The sequence below is a fragment of the Balaenoptera musculus genome, chromosome 11 (genome assembly GCF_009873245.2).
Source record: "Balaenoptera musculus isolate JJ_BM4_2016_0621 chromosome 11, mBalMus1.pri.v3, whole genome shotgun sequence".
Classification (NCBI taxonomy): domain Eukaryota; kingdom Metazoa; phylum Chordata; class Mammalia; order Artiodactyla; family Balaenopteridae; genus Balaenoptera; species Balaenoptera musculus.
In genome coordinates, this window is record NC_045795.1 from 32408409 (window position 1) to 32426009 (window position 17601).

Sequence of the window (17601 nt, forward strand, 5' to 3'; positions counted from 1 at the left end):
GGAGCACTGTGCCTGGCCCCACCGCATACCCAAGGCCCACCCCTCGCCCCAGCCCCCCCCGGGGCCCTCCCTGCACTTGCTTTCCCCACAGTCAGCAGGTTCGGCCTCAGTGATGGGAGGATGGGAACAGCCTCCCATCCTCAGCCCCCAAGGCTGGCAGGTGAAGGGCAGGGAAGAGCCACAGGGGGCTCCAGGCCCCTCTGAGGGGCTGAAAAGGACTCAGAAATCCAAACGAAAAAGGCCGAAAGGTTTTTACTCTGTGAGCCCTGGGGAGGGCCAGGCAGAGTACAAGGTGTCCACAGGAGGGGTGGGTACAGAGAGGAGGAGCTGCGGCCTCAGTCTTGCTTCCCGGTGTCAGTGCCGGAGGAGCGAGGGGGTGCGGGGCTCTGGAGCCCCAGTCCCGGGGCCCAGCTCGACACCTGCCTGCCCGAGTTCACACCGGAGTCCTTGGGCAGTCCTGAGAGCGCAGAGCCCGCCTGAAGTCTGGGTCAGGAGAGGAACGCTGGGCAGAGGGAAAAGGCCGGCCTGGGCTGCCCGCAGCTGATCTGAGTTCTTCCAGGGCTGGAGTCTGTCTGCGGCAGGAAGAGGCACAGCCCAAGCAGGCACAGCTGAAGCCCGGTGCCGCTCTGTCTGCCAGAGCTGGGGCCCAGATCCTTCAGCTCCCAGGTCAGGGCTGTGGGTCAGCAGGAGCGCTGGGTTAGGCTCAGAGCTCCTCGGGGGGGCCGCGGGTGAGGGGGGAAGCCTTCTGGATGCCCTCGTCCTCCTCGGGGCTGGGGTCTCCCTCGAGGCCACCCAGCTCCTTCCTCTGTTTGCTGCCACTGCTGCCGCCACCCGAGGCCTTGGCCCTGCCGCTCTTCTTCTTGGATTTCTTCCCCCCCAGGGCGGCTGTGTCCCCCTTCTTGCCAGACCACCGCTCTGCCAGGCAGCCTGGGGCAAGGAGGAGAGACACGGTCAACAGACTGCTTTGCTGGGTGAGGAGCACTGGCTGCGGAGCCACGGGGGGCGGCGACTGGAACGGGTCCCAGCTCTGCCTCGCTGTGGCCCCAGGCCCGTCCTGGGGCATCTGAGGCATCTGAAGGGTTACTCTGCACCGGGCGCGTCAGGCCTTGACCCCACCCTGTCCCATCCAGCTCCCTGAGGACAGATGCTACGATGCCCCCATTTCTTATTTCTTTTCTGTCCTCCCCCTACCCACCTCCCCTGAGGGGGAGGCAAACAACACAATCGAGGGCTGACGTGCCCTCAGACTCACTGGTGTCCTTGCCCTTCAGCACGTGATTGGCGCAGAGGAACTGAGTCAGGTCCTCTTCCTGGTGGTTCCTGTACCAGTCCTCGATCACCTCCTCAAACTCCTCCACCAGCACGTCGCACTGTTAACCACAACGCCTCGTGTTGGCAAAGCCCAGCGCTGACTTCTCCCAGAGGAGCCCCGCCGAGCCCCGCCGCCCACCAGGCTGGTGGCTGATTCCTGAGGAGGCTGAAGCCAGAGGGGTGAAACGACTTGACCACGGTCCCCCCGGCTCCTCGTGGCCTTCCTCGGCCGAGGCCCCGCCCCCACCCAGCTCTGTGGGGCACAGCCGCCTCTGAGGGCCGAGGGGCCCGTACCTGCTTCTTGAGGTCAGCCACCTCTGCAGAGGTCTCGTTCCACAGCTCGTAGGGGATGTCCATCACCACCTTGACCCCTTTGTGCACCAGGTTGTGTAGCGTCTCAAAGGTCTCCGACATGCCCTGGAAGAGGCGACCGGACATGAGAGGCAGAGACCCTTCCTCTCCCTGCCTCCTCCTCTCCCGGTGGAGCTGGAGGCCCAAGGACCCAGCTGGAAGTCAAGACCCCCTATAGCTTCTCACACTTGTCCTCACCTTCCCCTCCCCTCTTTGAGGCCTGCATCCCACAACCCCTCCACACACATGCCCTGTCCTGCCTCCCCACACTCCTCCTTTCCAAAAGGTCTGCTGGGGCTTCCCTGGTGGCGCAGTGGTTGGGAATCTGCCTGCCAATGCAGGGGACATGGGTTCGAGTCCTGGTCTGGGAAGATCCCACATGCCGCGGAGCAACTAAGCCCATGTGCCACAACTACTGAGCCTGCGCTCTAGAGTCTGTGCTCTGCAACAAGAGAAGCCACCGCAATGAGAAGCCGCAACGAAGAGTAGCCCCCGCTCACTGCAACTAAAGAAAGCCCGTGCGCATCAGCGAAGACCCAACACAGACAAAAATAAATAAATTTATAAAAAAACCCAAAAAACAAAAAAGTCTGCTGTTGCCCTCAGGCCCTTTGGACAAATACTCCTTTTCCAGGAAGTAAGTTGGTCTTGGCTCTTTCCCCTCACTGTGGCCTCCCCCATATCCAGGCCCACTCCCTGCTTCGGGTTCTTCCTATGGCTTGTGTCTTTCCTTGAGGGGAAGAGGCACAGGCGAAGCAGGGAGGACTCCTGGTTCCGTAAAAAATATTCTTCTCCATGGAGACAACACATTGTCTATTTCTCCTCTATCTTTCCAGAGATCATGCACGCGACTAGAAGCAAATATACACACAAATATATCCTCTCTTCCACCCCCACTTTTTACACAAGTAGCAGTATGTATCATACACACCATTCGGCACCTTGCCTTTTTTACTTAATAATATACTTTGGAGACGATTTTAGTTCAGTTCATAAAAAGCTATCTCATTCTTCGTTTTACACTTTGCAAAATGGTCTACTGAATGGCCACACTGATTTATTTAACCACTCCCCTACTGGTGAGTGGTTAGGTTGATTCTAATTTTTTTGCTATGGAAAATAATGTTAAACATTTTTACATTAAACATGGATTTATTACCAAGCACAACATTAACACAAATTATAAAGATAAAACCTAAGACTTCTGTGGTTTGATACTATTCCTCTAGGTTTCCCAGGGGTTTCTGATGGATCTCCTTTGTTATAAGGGTACTTAGGTGGAGAAATGTGGGAGACAACTCTCCTACCAAACATGGAAGATGCAGAGACAAAGAAACATGGGCCTTGTTGCAAGAAAGCTCATTCTCCAGGGAGAGAAGCATTCGTGTACGCAGCAAGTACAATAAATGTCACAAAGGCACCATGATGGAGGTCCAGGTAGGGGCCCTGTGGGCCCAGAGGAGGGACGTGGCAGTCACCGCCCCCCAAGAGTCTTCTGACATCTCCTCTAAACCCTCACAATTTGGCACAGCCTGAGTTCTCCCTGCGCAAGTGCTTAGGCCTCCGAGGGGGCTGCCACCCGGGAGCGTTTCTGTCTGGGGCTGAGGCAGGACCCCAGTGGGCAGGCCCAGACCATCAGGGATGTGCCCACTGCCACTGAAAAGTCAGGCCACTCAGGAGGGGAGGGGTGCCAACAGCAACGGATGAAGAACGGGGAAAGGCTGAGGAGGGATGCTCCCAGGGCACGATCTTCCAGTGGCACCCAGACCAGCAGACACACTCCCAGGGCACGATCTTCCAGTGGCACCCAGACCATGCAGCCCGGCCCCGGTGGGGATGAAGGGCCAGCACAAACCCAACCTTGGCAAATCGGTTGCTGCCGGTCCTCTCCTTGTGTAGGCTGTAGTCCAGGAGCCGCTTGCAAATGGTCTCAGTGACTTCGATTAACCGTAAGTCCCTGCCGAGACAGCAGCACGAGAGGGCCTGAGTTCCCCTCCTCACCCCCGTGGATTAGTGGTCCGTCCCTCCAGCCCTGCTACCCCAACACCTGCACATCTCACCAACGGGAAGGCAGAGCTGGAAGGAAGATAGGTCATCTGGGGGGCTCTGAAATGCTGGAACACAGACCAGAGAGACACAATTTTAACAGCTCTATGGGAAGGAAGTTTTGTTTTGTTTTGTTTTTTTAATAAAGCTAAGTGATTCAGCAGATTTTTTAAAAATAAAGCAAAATGTATTAAAGTTTGATGTTAAGATATCACTTCATTTTGAAAGGATGATCATAGTTGATGGAAGTGTTTTTTGGTGTGTTTTTAATATTTATACCTGGCAAAATTAAAAGTTGGTAATCTTTTTTTTTTTTCTTAGGCCATGCTGCGAGGCTTGCGGGATCTTAGTTCCCTGACCAGGGACTGAACCTGGGCCATGGCAGTGAAAGCGCCCAGTCCTAACCACTGGACCGCCAGGGAATTCCCCAGTAACCCTATATTTAAAAAAATTAATCCATAAAATCCAAGAGCCTGGGAATCACTGATAAGGTCCAACAGTCTTGCTTTTACAGATGAGGAATGTGAAGCCCAGAGGCATTCAGGGATTTATGAAGGCCACACAATTAGTTGGGGATAGAACCAGTGGGCAAACTTAGGTCTCAGTTAGAGCTGCCTCCCTTTGGTGGGTCTGCCTAGCCAGAAGGGAGAAGGGAACTTCAAGCTGCTGATGCCTCGAGGAACAAAGCAGACCAGGCCAGTGCCCCACTCCCTACCACTTCACTTACGACTTGGTGTATTTGACTCCTGAGGTCTTCCGGTCCAGGATGCCATAGCCCATGTCAATCACCTCCTTGGTCTTGCCAGTTTCCTCAAAGGCTGACTTCAGCTCCACTGCGACGTATTTACACACTGGGGGAAGGAGACACAGCACAAACTACTGAGTGCATCTGAGCCTTTGACAGGAGCTGGCTTCCAGCAAAACAGACCCAAGTGGACGCCTCTCCCGGACTGGGTTGAGTCAATGCTTGGGGCAGAGAAAGGAGTTAGCACCAGACCACCAAATGGAGCTCAGCAGGTGAAAGTGGGCTCCAAGATCCACTGCCCCCTGTCCACTCTTGGCCCTTATTCCTACTGGCTTCACTTCTCTCAGCTCCCTCCTGCTCCCCACCCCCACAATCATTTATTTTACTTTAAAAATTTTCAAACATATAGAAAAGAGTACAATGAATAACTACATACGTTCCATTCACGGTCAACAGTTGTTAGTAAAAACAAACAAACAAACAAAAAAACAGTCGTTAGTGATTTATCACACTCGCTCCCCAATATATAATATAAAGCAATGTGATAATAATAGATATCAACAATATACACATTGTTTTTGCTAAGCCATTTTGAAAGTAAGTAGACTTACTTCACTCCTACACAAGTCACCATGCATCTCTTGAGAACAAGGACCTTCTCCTACCTAACCATAAAAATCACCATACTCGGAAGATTAACAACAATTCCAATATCATCTAATACTCAGTCCATATTCAAATTTCCCCAGTTGTTCCCCAAATGTCTTTTTTAAATTTTTTATTTATTAAAAATTTTTTCAATTTTATTTATTTATTTTTGGCTGTGTTGGGTCTTCTTTGCTGCGCGTGGGCTTTCTCTAGTTGCGGTGAGCAGGGGCTACTCTTCGTTGCGGTGCGCGGGCTTCTCATTGCGGCGGCTTCTCTTGTTGCAGAGCACGGGCTCTAGGCTCACGGGCTTCAGTAGTTGTGGCATGCGGGCTCAGTAGTTGTGGCTCGCAGGCTCTAGAGCGCAGGCTCAGTAGTTGCAGTGCACAGGTTTAGCTGCTCCACGGCATGCGGGACCTTCCTGGACCAGGGCTCAAACCCGTGTCCCCTGCATTGGCAGGCGGATTCTTAACCACTGCACCACCAGGGAAGCCCCCCAAAATGTCTTTCATGGCTGTTTTATTTCTTGATTTCATATGTTGTTCCAACACCAGCTCTCTATTCCTACCAAGTTAATTTGCTCCATTCCCCCCACAGGCCTGTTTCTACTGTTTTTGTTCATTTATTTTCTCATTTCCTCTTACGCTTCCTCGAACAGTTATTAAGCAACTCCTGTGTGTCAGGCACTGCCTGGGGATACACAGACGGAAACAAGGTCCCTCCCTTCCAGATACTCAGTCTAATGGAACAGAGAGAAGTGTAAACAAATAATTACCATTGCATAAGGAGTGCTACCACTGAAAGTGAGCAGTGCCTGGGGCTTCAGGAAAGTGCATGATGCCCCCCTTCAGGGGTTGTCTGTCCATTCTCTTAACCTCACCTTAAAAACCTCCTCCCCCAGGAAGCCCTTCTGGATGAATCCCACCTGCTCTTGATTTCATTCTGAGAGTCTGCAGGATCCATGCTCTCACTAAGGGCCTCCGTCATCTCATGTGTCTCTCTGATTCGACTACAAGGGCATTCAAAAGGAGGATCATGTACTGGATATTTTTCTTTATTCCTCTAGTCTTGGACTTTGTATGTGTTGGATACTTGATAAATATTGCTCAGAGAGACTGTGCTGGTGCTCGAGCAGCTTCTGATGTCTCCGAGTGGAACATGGTCTGCAGGTTAAATGCCATCAGCGTTCTTATAACACCAACAGCAGAGTTGGGTAGAAAACCAACTTACTACTGAAACAAATAAATCCCCTGCAGGCTTGTTTGGTGAAATTTTATAACATATGCATTAATAGATGGCTTGGAGAACTTGGAACACATGAAAATTCCAAAATGTAAGCCAGTGACCTCAGAGTCTGCAATGAATTGAGGGTGTCTCTCCTCCCTGGCTCTCCATCCAGGACCATCTGGGCTCCCTCCCCTCTTCTGTCCTGTACTCTGTGCAAGTTCATCATTTTTCTGGCTCCTGTGCCCCCCTCTTCCACACCCTCAACATGCAGTATGCCAGGCCCCGGAGGTTGGAACCCATCAACTCATCTCTCTTGTACCCATCAACCACAACCTTGGTTCCCAGCTCTTCCAAACCTTGCCTCTTCAAGACCCCCTCTGGGGGTCCCACCCAGAGCCAGACTTGGAGGAGACTCATGGCACAGACCCCAGATCCTCATGGACATCCACCCACTTTTTTCTGGGCAGGTTCTCCTTCCTCTGTGCCAAGGCCTCTTCCACTCAGGCTACTGAGCCAGGAGGCAGGATTTGTTGGCCAGATAGTCAGCATTTAATACCAAAGATGTCACAGTGATAAGTAAAAGTAAATATACATGATTAAGAGGAGCCTAAGGGTTGGAGTTTACCAAGCCATCCTATGACTGAAAATCCCTTTAAAATTATTTTTATTAATTACCTACAAAATCAGGTTGGACTAGAATGATCTAAAGATCTTTGCCAGCTCTGTGCTATTGAGTCTAAGGAAAAGAAATGTGAGCTTCTTAGGCTATGAGAATAATAAGAGAAGCAGTAAGGGCTCTTTGGTACTAGAGTAAGATAGGGAATGAGAAGGGGAACTGAAACCCCCAAAAGATGTTGGCTATGACTAAAAGAAGAGTGAAAGGAAGGCATCAAAACCCTCTGACTGTCTATTCAAGGCAGTGAGGGAGAAAGTAGAGGCTAGAATCCATATTGGGAGGCAGACCAATGAGGTCAGCTCATCTCTGAAGCATCTCACCTTTAATCTCTCAAACAAAAAGATTATGCCTTCCAAACTACCCCCACTTCCCAGTGCTTGGGGAACCTCTGGCCGACTGTATGCTTTGTATTAGGATGCAACAGATTTATAGCCAACTTTCGTGGGGGGCTGGGGTTAGGGAGGGAAGAAGGAAGGAGTGGGTGTAAAGGCCTGAGGAGGAAACTGAGAAATGGAGGGGAGGAAAAAAAAGGTAGGCCCTTCCCAGTCCTGAATCGCTGGTTTGTGTGCTGGCGCTCTTTTCTCTCTTTCCCACTCCCTCTCCTTCTCTCTCTCTCAAGTGCCACACCTCCACCTTGGGAGGCCTTTGGGATTCACTCTTTTCTCATATTCCTAAAATCTTCCTCCCTCACGAAGTTCCCCCAGGCTCTCTTCTCCTAAAGTGACCCCTTCGGCCTCAGACCCTCCTCCCCCCTCCACACACACCCACAGCGCCCCCTCCCCCCTTCACGCATACTTATTCCAAATATAACTACTGGGTGCCTACTAGGCACTGTGTGAATAGCTATCTGAGTCAAGATCGCTGCCCTCAAGGAGCTCACAGCTAGTGGGGGAGACTGCCAATGACACAAAGTAGGTTGCGGTGAGGGCACAAGGGGAGCGTCTCAAGCTCTTCTTCCCCCAAGACCAGTCATATGGATCTTTTCAGTTCCTCAAACTTGTCCTTTGCTTGTAGACCTCTGCATCTGTGGCTTCACTTCTCTTCACCCAGCTAACTCCTAATCATTCAGGGCTTCCTGGACGAAGCCCTTCCCCCCATCTCTGGGCTAGATTTAGATGCTCCTCAACCAGCCCCCAAAGTTCTGTGCCTCCCCTATCACGGCATCTACTACCCCGATTATAAGCGCTTGTTTTCACCGATTTCTGAGCTCCAAGTGCACCGAGACCTGAACTCTCGCCCGCCTCTGTGTCCCCAAAGTCCAGCACAGGGCCAGGCACATAGCAGGTTCAGGGAGTGGAGACCCGCTGGAGAGCCCAGGACCTTCGATCCCCCGACGCTTCTCCGCAAGCCCCGCCCCCTCACCTTCGCATTTGCTGGGCAGTCGAACCCAGTCGGTGTCCTCTGCTCGGGCCTGCCTCGGGCCCAGCTCCGGTGCCGCCAGGAGAAGCAGCAGCAGCAATAGCAAGGGAAGAAGCAGAAGACAGCGGGGCCTGGGCCCGGGCCGGGGCCGGGACGCGGGCTCAGGTAACAGCTCCATGGCCCAGCCGGACCCGACCCGAGCGGACCCGGCTGCGCTTCCTCCGGCTGCGCGAGCTAGGCAGCTTCCCGGAGCCGCTTCCGGGACTGCACACGTGCCTCGGCGTAACCAGGGCAACGGGGAGCCCCCCCCCGCCTGCTCCCGCTTCAGGCCGCCTCGTCCGGCCCCCAGAGCCGACGGAGGCCCGCGGACTAGGCAGCCAATGGGCTTTTCGGGGTTTGCTTCTAGCTAAAGAGAGGACGATCTTTTTTCGGCCTCGGCCAATGAGAGAGCGGATGGTGCCCTCAGTGACCTATGGCAACATCTTTTCCCATCCCATAACGGAGGCTCTGGGAGGGGCTGGAGGACCAGGGCTAGGGGAGAGGAAGCAGCGCCCTGGTCCTGAAAGGTATGGGAAAGACAGTCTTCACTGCCTTCTCCGTCTCCTTGCACGTCGCTTCTACTCTGGGGTCATTATGAAGTTAGTACTTACTGAGCACCAGTGTTAAAATTTTATTATTATTATTGCTGCTGTTGTTATTGTTCTAATCGCCAGTCACTCTAGTAGGCACTGTGGATGAGACCTGGACGATTCAAAGAGTCCCCAGCCTTCAAGCAGCTTTCTTAGGGCCCAGGAACCCTAGATTTGTCCCAGTGAGAACTAGAACAAATCATTTCTTCTCTGAGCCTCAATTTTTATCTGTATGATGACAAAGTGATCCTCCTAGCTGCTGTTCAAGACTTGCCTGTTCCTGCGACGCTCAAACGGGTTAATAGAATTAAACTTATTGAGCAGATTGTAAAAAGTTCATGCAATAATTTTCTTTTTGGTGTGTAATCTGGCTCCCTTTTCTGGCCTATTGTTTATTTCTTTGGATTCTGAGCTCCCACAAGGCAGGGACTTGGCTAATGAATGATTGATTTCCCTTCTACCTCCCCAGCAACAGGGCGCCTAGCACAAGGAGTTGCTCAGTGAAACCCCCTTGTGCTGTGTCATCAAGAGGAGGACTCTCTGGGTCTTTGGGGCTGCTTCAGGCTGCTCCTGAGCTCAGTGTCCTATGGACACGCACAGACCACGGCTGCTTCTCTGGGAGGTTGTCTGCAAATTCCATTTTTGTCCATAAATCCGTGTTTCCCAGTGCCTCATGTTTCCTTCCTAGAGGTTGGGTATTTATGCTATTTTATAAAGACTTTAAAGGACTGATGCTCAGTCCATTGACTTGTCATTTCCTGATCTCAGTTTCTTTTCTTTTTTTTAAATTTATTTATTTTATTTATTTATTTTTGGCTGCGTGTGGGCTTTCTCTAGTTGTGGCGAGCGGGGGCTACTCTTTGTTGTGGTGTACGGGCTTCTCATTGCGCTGGCTTCTCTTGTTGCGGAGCACAGGCTCTCGGCGCGCGGGCTTCAGTAGTTGTGGCTCGCGGGCTCTAGAGCACAGGCTCAGTAGTTGTGGCGCACGGGCTTAGTTGCTTCCAGGCATGTGGGATCTTCCCGGACCAGGGCTCGAACCCGTGTCCCCTGCATTGGCAGGTGGATTCTTAACCACTGTGCCACCAGGGAAGCCCCTGATCTTAGTTTCTTGCTCAAAACAGTTGTGTGGGTGACAAGGCACTTTGGATAGGCAGGAGCTGTGTATGTAGAATTCCACAGTGTAGAGGGTCAGGACATTGTCCTGAGGTCCTCCATGCTCTCTAGGCTTCAAAAGACTTGAGGAGGCTCAAGAGTCTGGCCAGGAACCCTCTTGGGAAATAACATTAAGCCAGCCACAGTGGGGATTCAGAGTCTGGGGCAGGGCAGGATTGGGGGAAGGGGGGCAAGATGGGTAGGAGCACTGAAGCTAAGGGAAGCCTGCTTCCAGAATAAACAAAAGGGCCTCTGAGAGGACATTTACTGAGACACAGATTAGTTTAGCAGGAGCGCTGGGCTCAACATCTGGGCTGAGAGCTGGGAAGGGACAGTAGCTGGAGAAATTCTGAGATTATGGCTGGATACACCCCCACCCCCACCCAGCCTACCCCTCCCCCATTCTGTGTGTTAGGGAAGGAGCCGGCTCTGTAGGGATGGTGGACAGGTTGATTCCCCAGAAGTTGTGCCCTCTCCCTCCTTGAAGGATCCAAAAAAGAGCTGGGAGAATCTCCTTACAGGCTGGTGAGAGATGAACAGTGGAGGAGAGGTCAGGGTTTTCGTGGAAGAGTAGCTAAAAGGGCAAAGGGGCTCTGGCAAGCTGGGAGTCACTGACGCCATGTGTGTGGGGAGTGTTAGAGTACAGTTCCTCACCGCCACCTTGGGGGAAGGAAGACTGAAGTAGGGCCATTGATCCAGGGAACTGTCCTGCACTGCCCCAGGGGACATCTGGATTCACATGAATGCACCCAGAGATTCTTGGGGTGATTACTGGAGAGGAAACTCTGGAAAAGGCTGGGTTTCCTGCAAGAGCTGGACTAACGGAGGACACACAGGTTACACTTCATTGTGGGAGCCTCATATTCTATCAGTGCAAGAACTCTCTTTAGGAAAGAAAACAAAACGAAACAAAAACCTCTTTAGTGCCTGGCTCAGAGTTGAAGCTCAGTGAATATTTGTCACATGAATAATGACCCTTAATTGATTAATAATGTGTAAGTTTGGAATTACTATCTGTGTTCTTGGCATTGGTTATGATCCTGTTACTCTGGAATCCTGGCCCTATTCTTTTCTGTCAAGTCTGTGCAAGACTTCACATCAGGCCCAGCGCCCCATCGTCCTGGGTTCCTGGGCTCCTCACCCTGACCTCTCAGAGAGGTTGGGCGAGGGTGAGGAGACAGAGAGGCGGCCTTGCCCCATGCCTGGTGATGAGGAAAGGAGACAGAGTTGGGACCACATCCACCCCCACCCCCAGCTCCACTCTGCAGTTTCCAGGCTCTCACCCTCAGGAAGCCTTCCCAGATTTCTGCCTCCTGTAAATCTGCCAAATTCCCTCCTCCCAGAGCAGACAGGTGTTAAAATATTTTTCATTTGCTTGTGTCATATAAGTTCTCCTTTAATTGTTCTCAGTTATCAGCACCTCAAATGTCCCAGTGTCTGGGTCGATCACCACCCTCAAGGGGCTTCTAGTCTGATGGGAGAGACAAAGCCTTTTCCCTCAGAAAGCTGTCAGTCTGAGGGGGCGAGACGGAACCTAGCCCCCGGGGAAGCTCGGGTCAGCTGGAGGAGGCAGACCGCAGAGAAATGCTCCAAGGCTGGAGGCAGGAATACTGAGGGCGGGTCCCGAGCGCCACGCCCTGAGCACCAGCGGCCCCTCCTCCCAGACAGGGCTCCTGGGATCCCGACCCGGATGGCGGGTGTGAACCCAGCGGCCGTCCCGGGGCTGCAGCGCCGGCGGGGTGGACAGGCTGAGCTCTCGGCCTGTGGTCCACCCATCACTGCGGCGAATCCAGTCGGTGGGGGCTGCGGGCGATCCTCCCGGTGGCGGAGGCTGCGGGAGGAGAAGGTGGTCCGCCAGCGGGGTCGCGGGGAGCCCGGGGTCCCCAGGGCGAGGCACCCGGGCCGGGTTCCCCCGCGCGGCGGGCGGGGCGCGGAAGCGGCTGCAGGTCAGAAGTACATCCAACAGCAGCAGCTTGAAGAGCAGCAGCCGCAGCGCCCCGAGCCGCAGCGCCCCGAGCCGCAGCGCCTGGCCCCGGGTCCCTGCGGGAGAGAAGGAGCCGGTGAGCGGCCTAGAGGCTGGCGCTCAGCCCCAGGCACGCGAGAAGGTTCACCAGAGGAGAGGGAACCCAGGGGACGTCCTTCCTGGTGTCTAACCTCAGCTCTGACTGGTGATAATAACACACACCTTCCTAGCCTTCATTTAATTTTATTCCCCAGCAACCAAGGGGATGCAAGCCAGGCAGGAATTAGCATTTGGTGCGGAGGAGAGAAACCAGCTCAGGTTTCTCTGTTTGGTAGGGAAGTAGAACCTGGCTCGTGACTGCATCCAGCGGCGGGTGGGACTTTCCTCCACTCAGGGACTTTCCTCCACTCAGTCTCCCGAGGCTCCCTAGACTCCCAAGAGTCTCCCAAGGCTCTGATGCTGAGACCATCCCTCTGGGCTGCCCAAGGAGGGCTTCAAGGACCCTTCTGCTAGCTCTCACCTGTGCTTCTCAACTGGTGTCCAGGAATTATGCTGGGGTCAGAGGATCTATCCCCACCTGACCCCGGGGTAGACAGAGGCCCAGGCTAGCCAGTGCCCCAACCCAGCAAGGCAGCCTCTTGAGGGGACCCATCAGGCCCAGAGCCCAACAGGGCCTGAGGTCCTGGTTCCTGGTACTCACCCCTGAGAGGCTCCCAGAGGCAGGTCCTGGCTGAGGAAGCCTCTCCTGCCAGTCAAGGAGAAAGGAGTAAGTCATTGGGATGGGCTGTGCCCTCCACCCCAGTGCTATGCCCTGGCCCTGCTCAGGGCAGCTCTTCTTGGAGCACTGGATAAATGGACAAATGAACCAGTAGTGGGAACCCTGAGCCCATCTGCAGCAAATCCTCTGAGGGGCCCAGATCTCCCTCTCTCCTGGTTGTCCTCCTGCCCCTAGAGATGCCTCAGCACTTTTAGACAAGGAATCAATTTTCTTAGTAGCCTTCTTTGGAAGGCAGTACATTTATTCAACAAACATTCCTATTTGGAGGATGAGAAAACAAACATAATTCAAAAAGAGGAAGTAAGTCATCTGGTCAATAATAATAATAGCTGGCTTTGGACATGTTACTTAACCTTTCTGTGCCTATAAAATGAGGAGAATGATATGACCTACTTCATAAGTGTAAAGTGTTTACAACAGTGCCTGGCACAGAATAAACAATAAGTAAGTGATAGCAACTTAATATTTAATTATTGTTTGATTCTAATAGGTAGGGTGTCATATTTAGGGTGATAATAGATATAGATATTAACCCTGGGTATACATAGAAAGATATTAACCTAGGAGGGAGGAGACATTATTACCTCTTGGAAGTCATGTATCAGAGCCTGGATTTGAATGAGATATCACTGTTTCAAATCCCAGAACTCAGGGCCCTGAGGCCACCCTCCTTTGACCCCAGACATCACATCACCTAGATGGTTGGCACTTAGATGCCCTTCATGCCCCCATGGCCTGGATTCTGCCCTCCCTGCCACCATATCCTGGTTTCAGGGTGTGTGAAAGGGGCAGGGAGCAACCACAGGGGCCCAGGCTCTGTCCCCACCTGACAGCTGTAGAGGCTGTGTGCTCTGGCTCTGGCCCCCAGTCCCAGGCCCAGTGTGGCAGACCAAGGTCTCCCAGGCTGCCAGGTCCTCAGAGGGCAGGGAAAGCTGAGCCAAGCTAGTCCAGGTGCCATCAGCTGCTGGGGAAGAGCCATAGGTGAAGGCATCCAGTGAGCTGCCATTCCCAGCTGAGAACCAGATGGGACTCTCAAGGTCAGGGGGTGCAACGTCGAGGACCAGGCAAACCACCAGAGTCTGCTCCTTCCCATCCACCAGCAGTGTGATTGGTGGGGCCAGAGAGGGGAAGGGTGTGCTGCCCACACCTGCAAGAGAGCACGCACTTGTAGGGGGCTAGATCTGTCCATGCCCTCCCAGGTCAGCATCTCATATCCTTCCCTCTGGATTTCTCTCCTTCCATCTATCCTTCCACCAACCATCAATCTATCCTTCTACGCACTCATCCATCCCTCTCTCCTTGCATTTACCTATCTAACCACCTTCCTTCCCTCCATCCTTTCATTCTCCCATCTATTCATCCATCCTTTCTTTTTTTAAAAATTAATTAATTATTTATTTTTGGCTACGTTGGGTCTTCGTTGCTGTGCGCGGACTTTCTCTAGTTGCAGCGAGCAGGGGCTACTCTTTGTTGCGGTGTGCGGGCTTCTCATTGCAGTGGCTTCTCTTTGTTGCGGAGCACAGGCTCTAGGCATGCGGGCTGCAGTAGTTGTGGCATGCGGGCTCAGTAGTTGTGGCACATGGACTTAGTTGCTCCGCGGCATGTGGGATCTTCCCAGACCGGGGCTCGAACCTGTGTCCCCTGCACTGGTAAGCGGATTCTTCACCACTGCGCCACCAGGGAAGTCCCTCATCCATCCTTTCTTCCATCATCCATCTTCCCTACATCTCTTCTTTCTACTTTCCATCTATATGTCTATCCATCCATCCATCCATCCATCCATCCATTTATCCATCTTTCCTTCCTTCCATTCATCCATCCGTTCTTCCATCCTTCTGTCACCTACCTATCATACGTGAATCTCTCTGTGCCAGGCACTGGGGATACAACATTAATTAAAATATTGTCCCTGCTCTCAATGATCTCAGTCCCATGAGAAAGACAGCAGATGCAAACAAATATTTATAGTACCTTGTTGTGCCAGCCTCGGGAGAGTGGTTACCTCTGAGGAGGAAAGGAAGGAAATAGAATCTGGAATGAGATGAAAAGGGGCCTCAAATGTATCTGTGTGTTTTTGTTTCTTTTAAAAAATATTTGATTCAAATATGGCAACATTTTAACTATTTGCTAATCTGAGTGGAGTATGCCTGGGTGTTTGTTGTATTATTCTCCGTTCTTTTCTGTAAATCTGTAGTATTTTTTAACAGCTTTGTTTATATATAATTAAGTACCATACAATTCACCCATTTAAAGTGTATATCTGGGGACTTCCCTGGTGGTCCAGTGGCTAAGAATCTGCACTCCCAGTGCAGGGGGCCCGGGTTTGATCCCTGGTCAGGGAACTAGAGCCCACATGCCGCAACTAAGAGTTGACATGCGGCAACTAAAGATCCCGCATGCCACAACGGCGAGTGCCGCAACTAAGACCCGACACAGCCAAATAAATAAATAAATAAAATAAAGTGTATGTCTGTATTATTTTATAATTAAAAAAACAAAAATAAGTCATGTGGGTACTGCAAACATTTGTCCTATATTTTTCAGAATAGTCCTGATTTTCCAAAAACTTATTCTTTTTGGTAAAGATGACTCATTTAATATATAACAAAATCTTATTTTTGAATAGTTGGATATCGGGAATTCCCTGGCGGGCTAGTGGTTAGGACTCGATGCTTTCACTGACATGACCTGGGCTCACTTCCTGGTAGGGAAACTAAGATACCACAAGCCACTTGGTGTGGCCAAAAAAAAAAAGAACAGTTGGATATCTTTTCATATAAATAAAATCTCAAAGGTTAAAACCTACAAATTCACACCATGAGTTAGGTGCAGCCAGGGTAAAGAAATGCCCCAGGGTGCCGGGAAGGGAGGCCAGAGAATCTCATGGGGACTTAGAGGTGGGGGGGTGCTCACAAAAGATTTCTTTTTTTGGCTGCATCACGTGGCATGTGGGATCTTAGTTCCCCGACCAGGGATCGAAACTGTGCCCCCTGCAGAGGAATCCTAACCACTGGACTGCCAGGGAATTCCCTCACAAAAGATTTCTTGAAGGTCAAATAACTGACCTAGAAGCAGGAGTATGGTAAGTAGCCCGCTCAGGATTTGAATTCAGACCTCTGTGACTCCAAATCCCACAGACCACCCCACTTGGAAGGATGACTAAGATTTGCTACATGACGCAGTGGATCAAGCCTGGGACATGGCCTCAGACAGAGTTGGTTTGACTCCTGACTTGTCCACTTAATTTAGAGTCTTAATTGTCCCATTGATAGAATGGGGTTAATAACACCAGCCCAGTAAAATTGCTGTGAAGAATAAAAATCATGAATATAAAACACCTTGGCAGATAAGTATCATCAATACTAATATTGATAAGGCATCACAAACAAAGGGAGGAGAGAAGGCTGGCAGTGAGCTCCAGGACCCTCAACCTCCTGAGCCTTTTCAGCTGTACAGAGAGACACACTCCCCTAGCTGAGTTCAGCATCTACCTCTTCCATGAAGCCTCCCAGGATTGCTCCTCCTCACCCTAGCTGCTTCTTCCCCAGAGCTCAGGCCTCCCGACACGGGCTCTCCCCGATCCACATGGGTGTGGTTTATCTCCCTAGCGAGGGTGAGCTGGTGACATACTGGGGGCCAGCTTTAGAACAAGGAGATGCCCCAACTCAAAGTCAAGGACCTGTCCCCACCACACACATGCGAACATGCACAAGCTTCTAGATGAAGCTGGAATTCTCAGAATTTGACTCCTTTGTCTCCAGCCTTGATCTTTGGAGGACTGGGATCGGGGTCGGGGGTCAATACACTGGGAAGTCGCTGAGGCCTTGAGACTTCTGAGAGCCCATTTGTAGGGGAAGCTGGGAGTGAACGTGAGACACCCTGAGCCCTGAGGGTAGGAGACTGGACAGTAAGGAGGGTGGGACCTCACCATGTTGCCCATGCCCCATCACCCCATATAACACAACACAGCCAGGGTACCCCCCCCCCATCATACACACCTGTCCAGCTTGCTCTGAGAGGTGAGTACCCTTCCTCCCAACACTGTGGACTCCAGGGGAGCAGGACTTGGGGGCCCCAGAGCAAGGTAGCTGGGAGGTAGAATATAATGGGGAAGGGGATGATGGGCTTCTGGTGAGACCCTCCCCAGGGGACCCAGGTACCTCTGTCCTGCCTCCCTGCATCCCTCCCACACCTAGGGATGCCCAGAGTGAGGGAGTAGGCTTGGGCAGACTAATGGGGCACAGAGAGGGATGCAGGCAGGGCGCTCACCTGTGGGCAGGGCTGGACACCCGAGGGCCAGGAGAAGCAGCAGCCAAGTCCCAGGCATGGCCCACCTGAGAAGAGGCAGGACCCAACTGCAGACCTGGGCTGTGGGCTGGGGGAGGAGGCGGCCACAGGACTGCCTCGCAGGCCACAGGCCCAGCTGCATCTCAGCTGCTCCACCACGGAGCCGTTTCCCCAGGTGAGGGGCCCCTCCCACCCTCACCCTGGCCCCCAAACCCAGCCTTCTCTCACTCTCTCACGGGTCCAGGGAACTCAGAGTGCCACTACCACACCAGGAGTCAGATGCCACACCCACTCCCATCTGAAGAGCACTTCACAGTGTGCAAAGCCTTTTCCCAGTCACTGCCCCTGCCATCTACAGGATCCAGAGCACTTGATGGTAGGTCAGGGGCTTAACATACAGCACTTCATTCCATCCAGCCAACAACTGTGAGT

General features: G+C 52.3%; 2 protein-coding genes across 3 annotated transcripts; both read right to left on the reverse strand.

Annotated features, from left to right (window-relative positions):
- Window positions 1-228: 228 nt before the first annotated feature.
- Window positions 229-8651, reverse strand: CNPY3 (canopy FGF signaling regulator 3). 2 transcript variants are annotated; one of them, XM_036868632.1, is made up of 6 exons: window positions 8364-8651; window positions 4436-4559; window positions 3523-3619; window positions 1606-1728; window positions 1253-1370; window positions 229-927 (listed from the first exon to the last, which is right to left on the reverse strand). In XM_036868632.1, the coding sequence occupies exons 1-6, from the start codon at window positions 8536-8538 to the stop codon at window positions 704-706; spliced, it is 861 nt and encodes a 286-aa protein (XP_036724527.1). In that variant the 5' UTR covers window positions 8539-8651; the 3' UTR covers window positions 229-703. The 2 variants fall into 2 exon arrangements, with proteins under 2 accessions (XP_036724527.1, XP_036724528.1); XM_036868633.1 differs by having other exon boundaries at window positions 235-673.
- Window positions 8652-11511: 2860 nt separating this feature from the next.
- On the reverse strand, window positions 11512-17354 carry PTCRA (pre T cell antigen receptor alpha). Its single transcript, XM_036870222.1, has 5 exons — window positions 17152-17354; window positions 14854-14886; window positions 13709-14029; window positions 12805-12849; window positions 11512-12181 (listed from the first exon to the last, which is right to left on the reverse strand). The coding sequence occupies exons 1-5, from the start codon at window positions 17309-17311 to the stop codon at window positions 11676-11678; spliced, it is 1065 nt and encodes a 354-aa protein (XP_036726117.1). The 5' UTR covers window positions 17312-17354; the 3' UTR covers window positions 11512-11675.
- Between the last annotated feature and the right edge of the window lie 247 nt (window positions 17355-17601).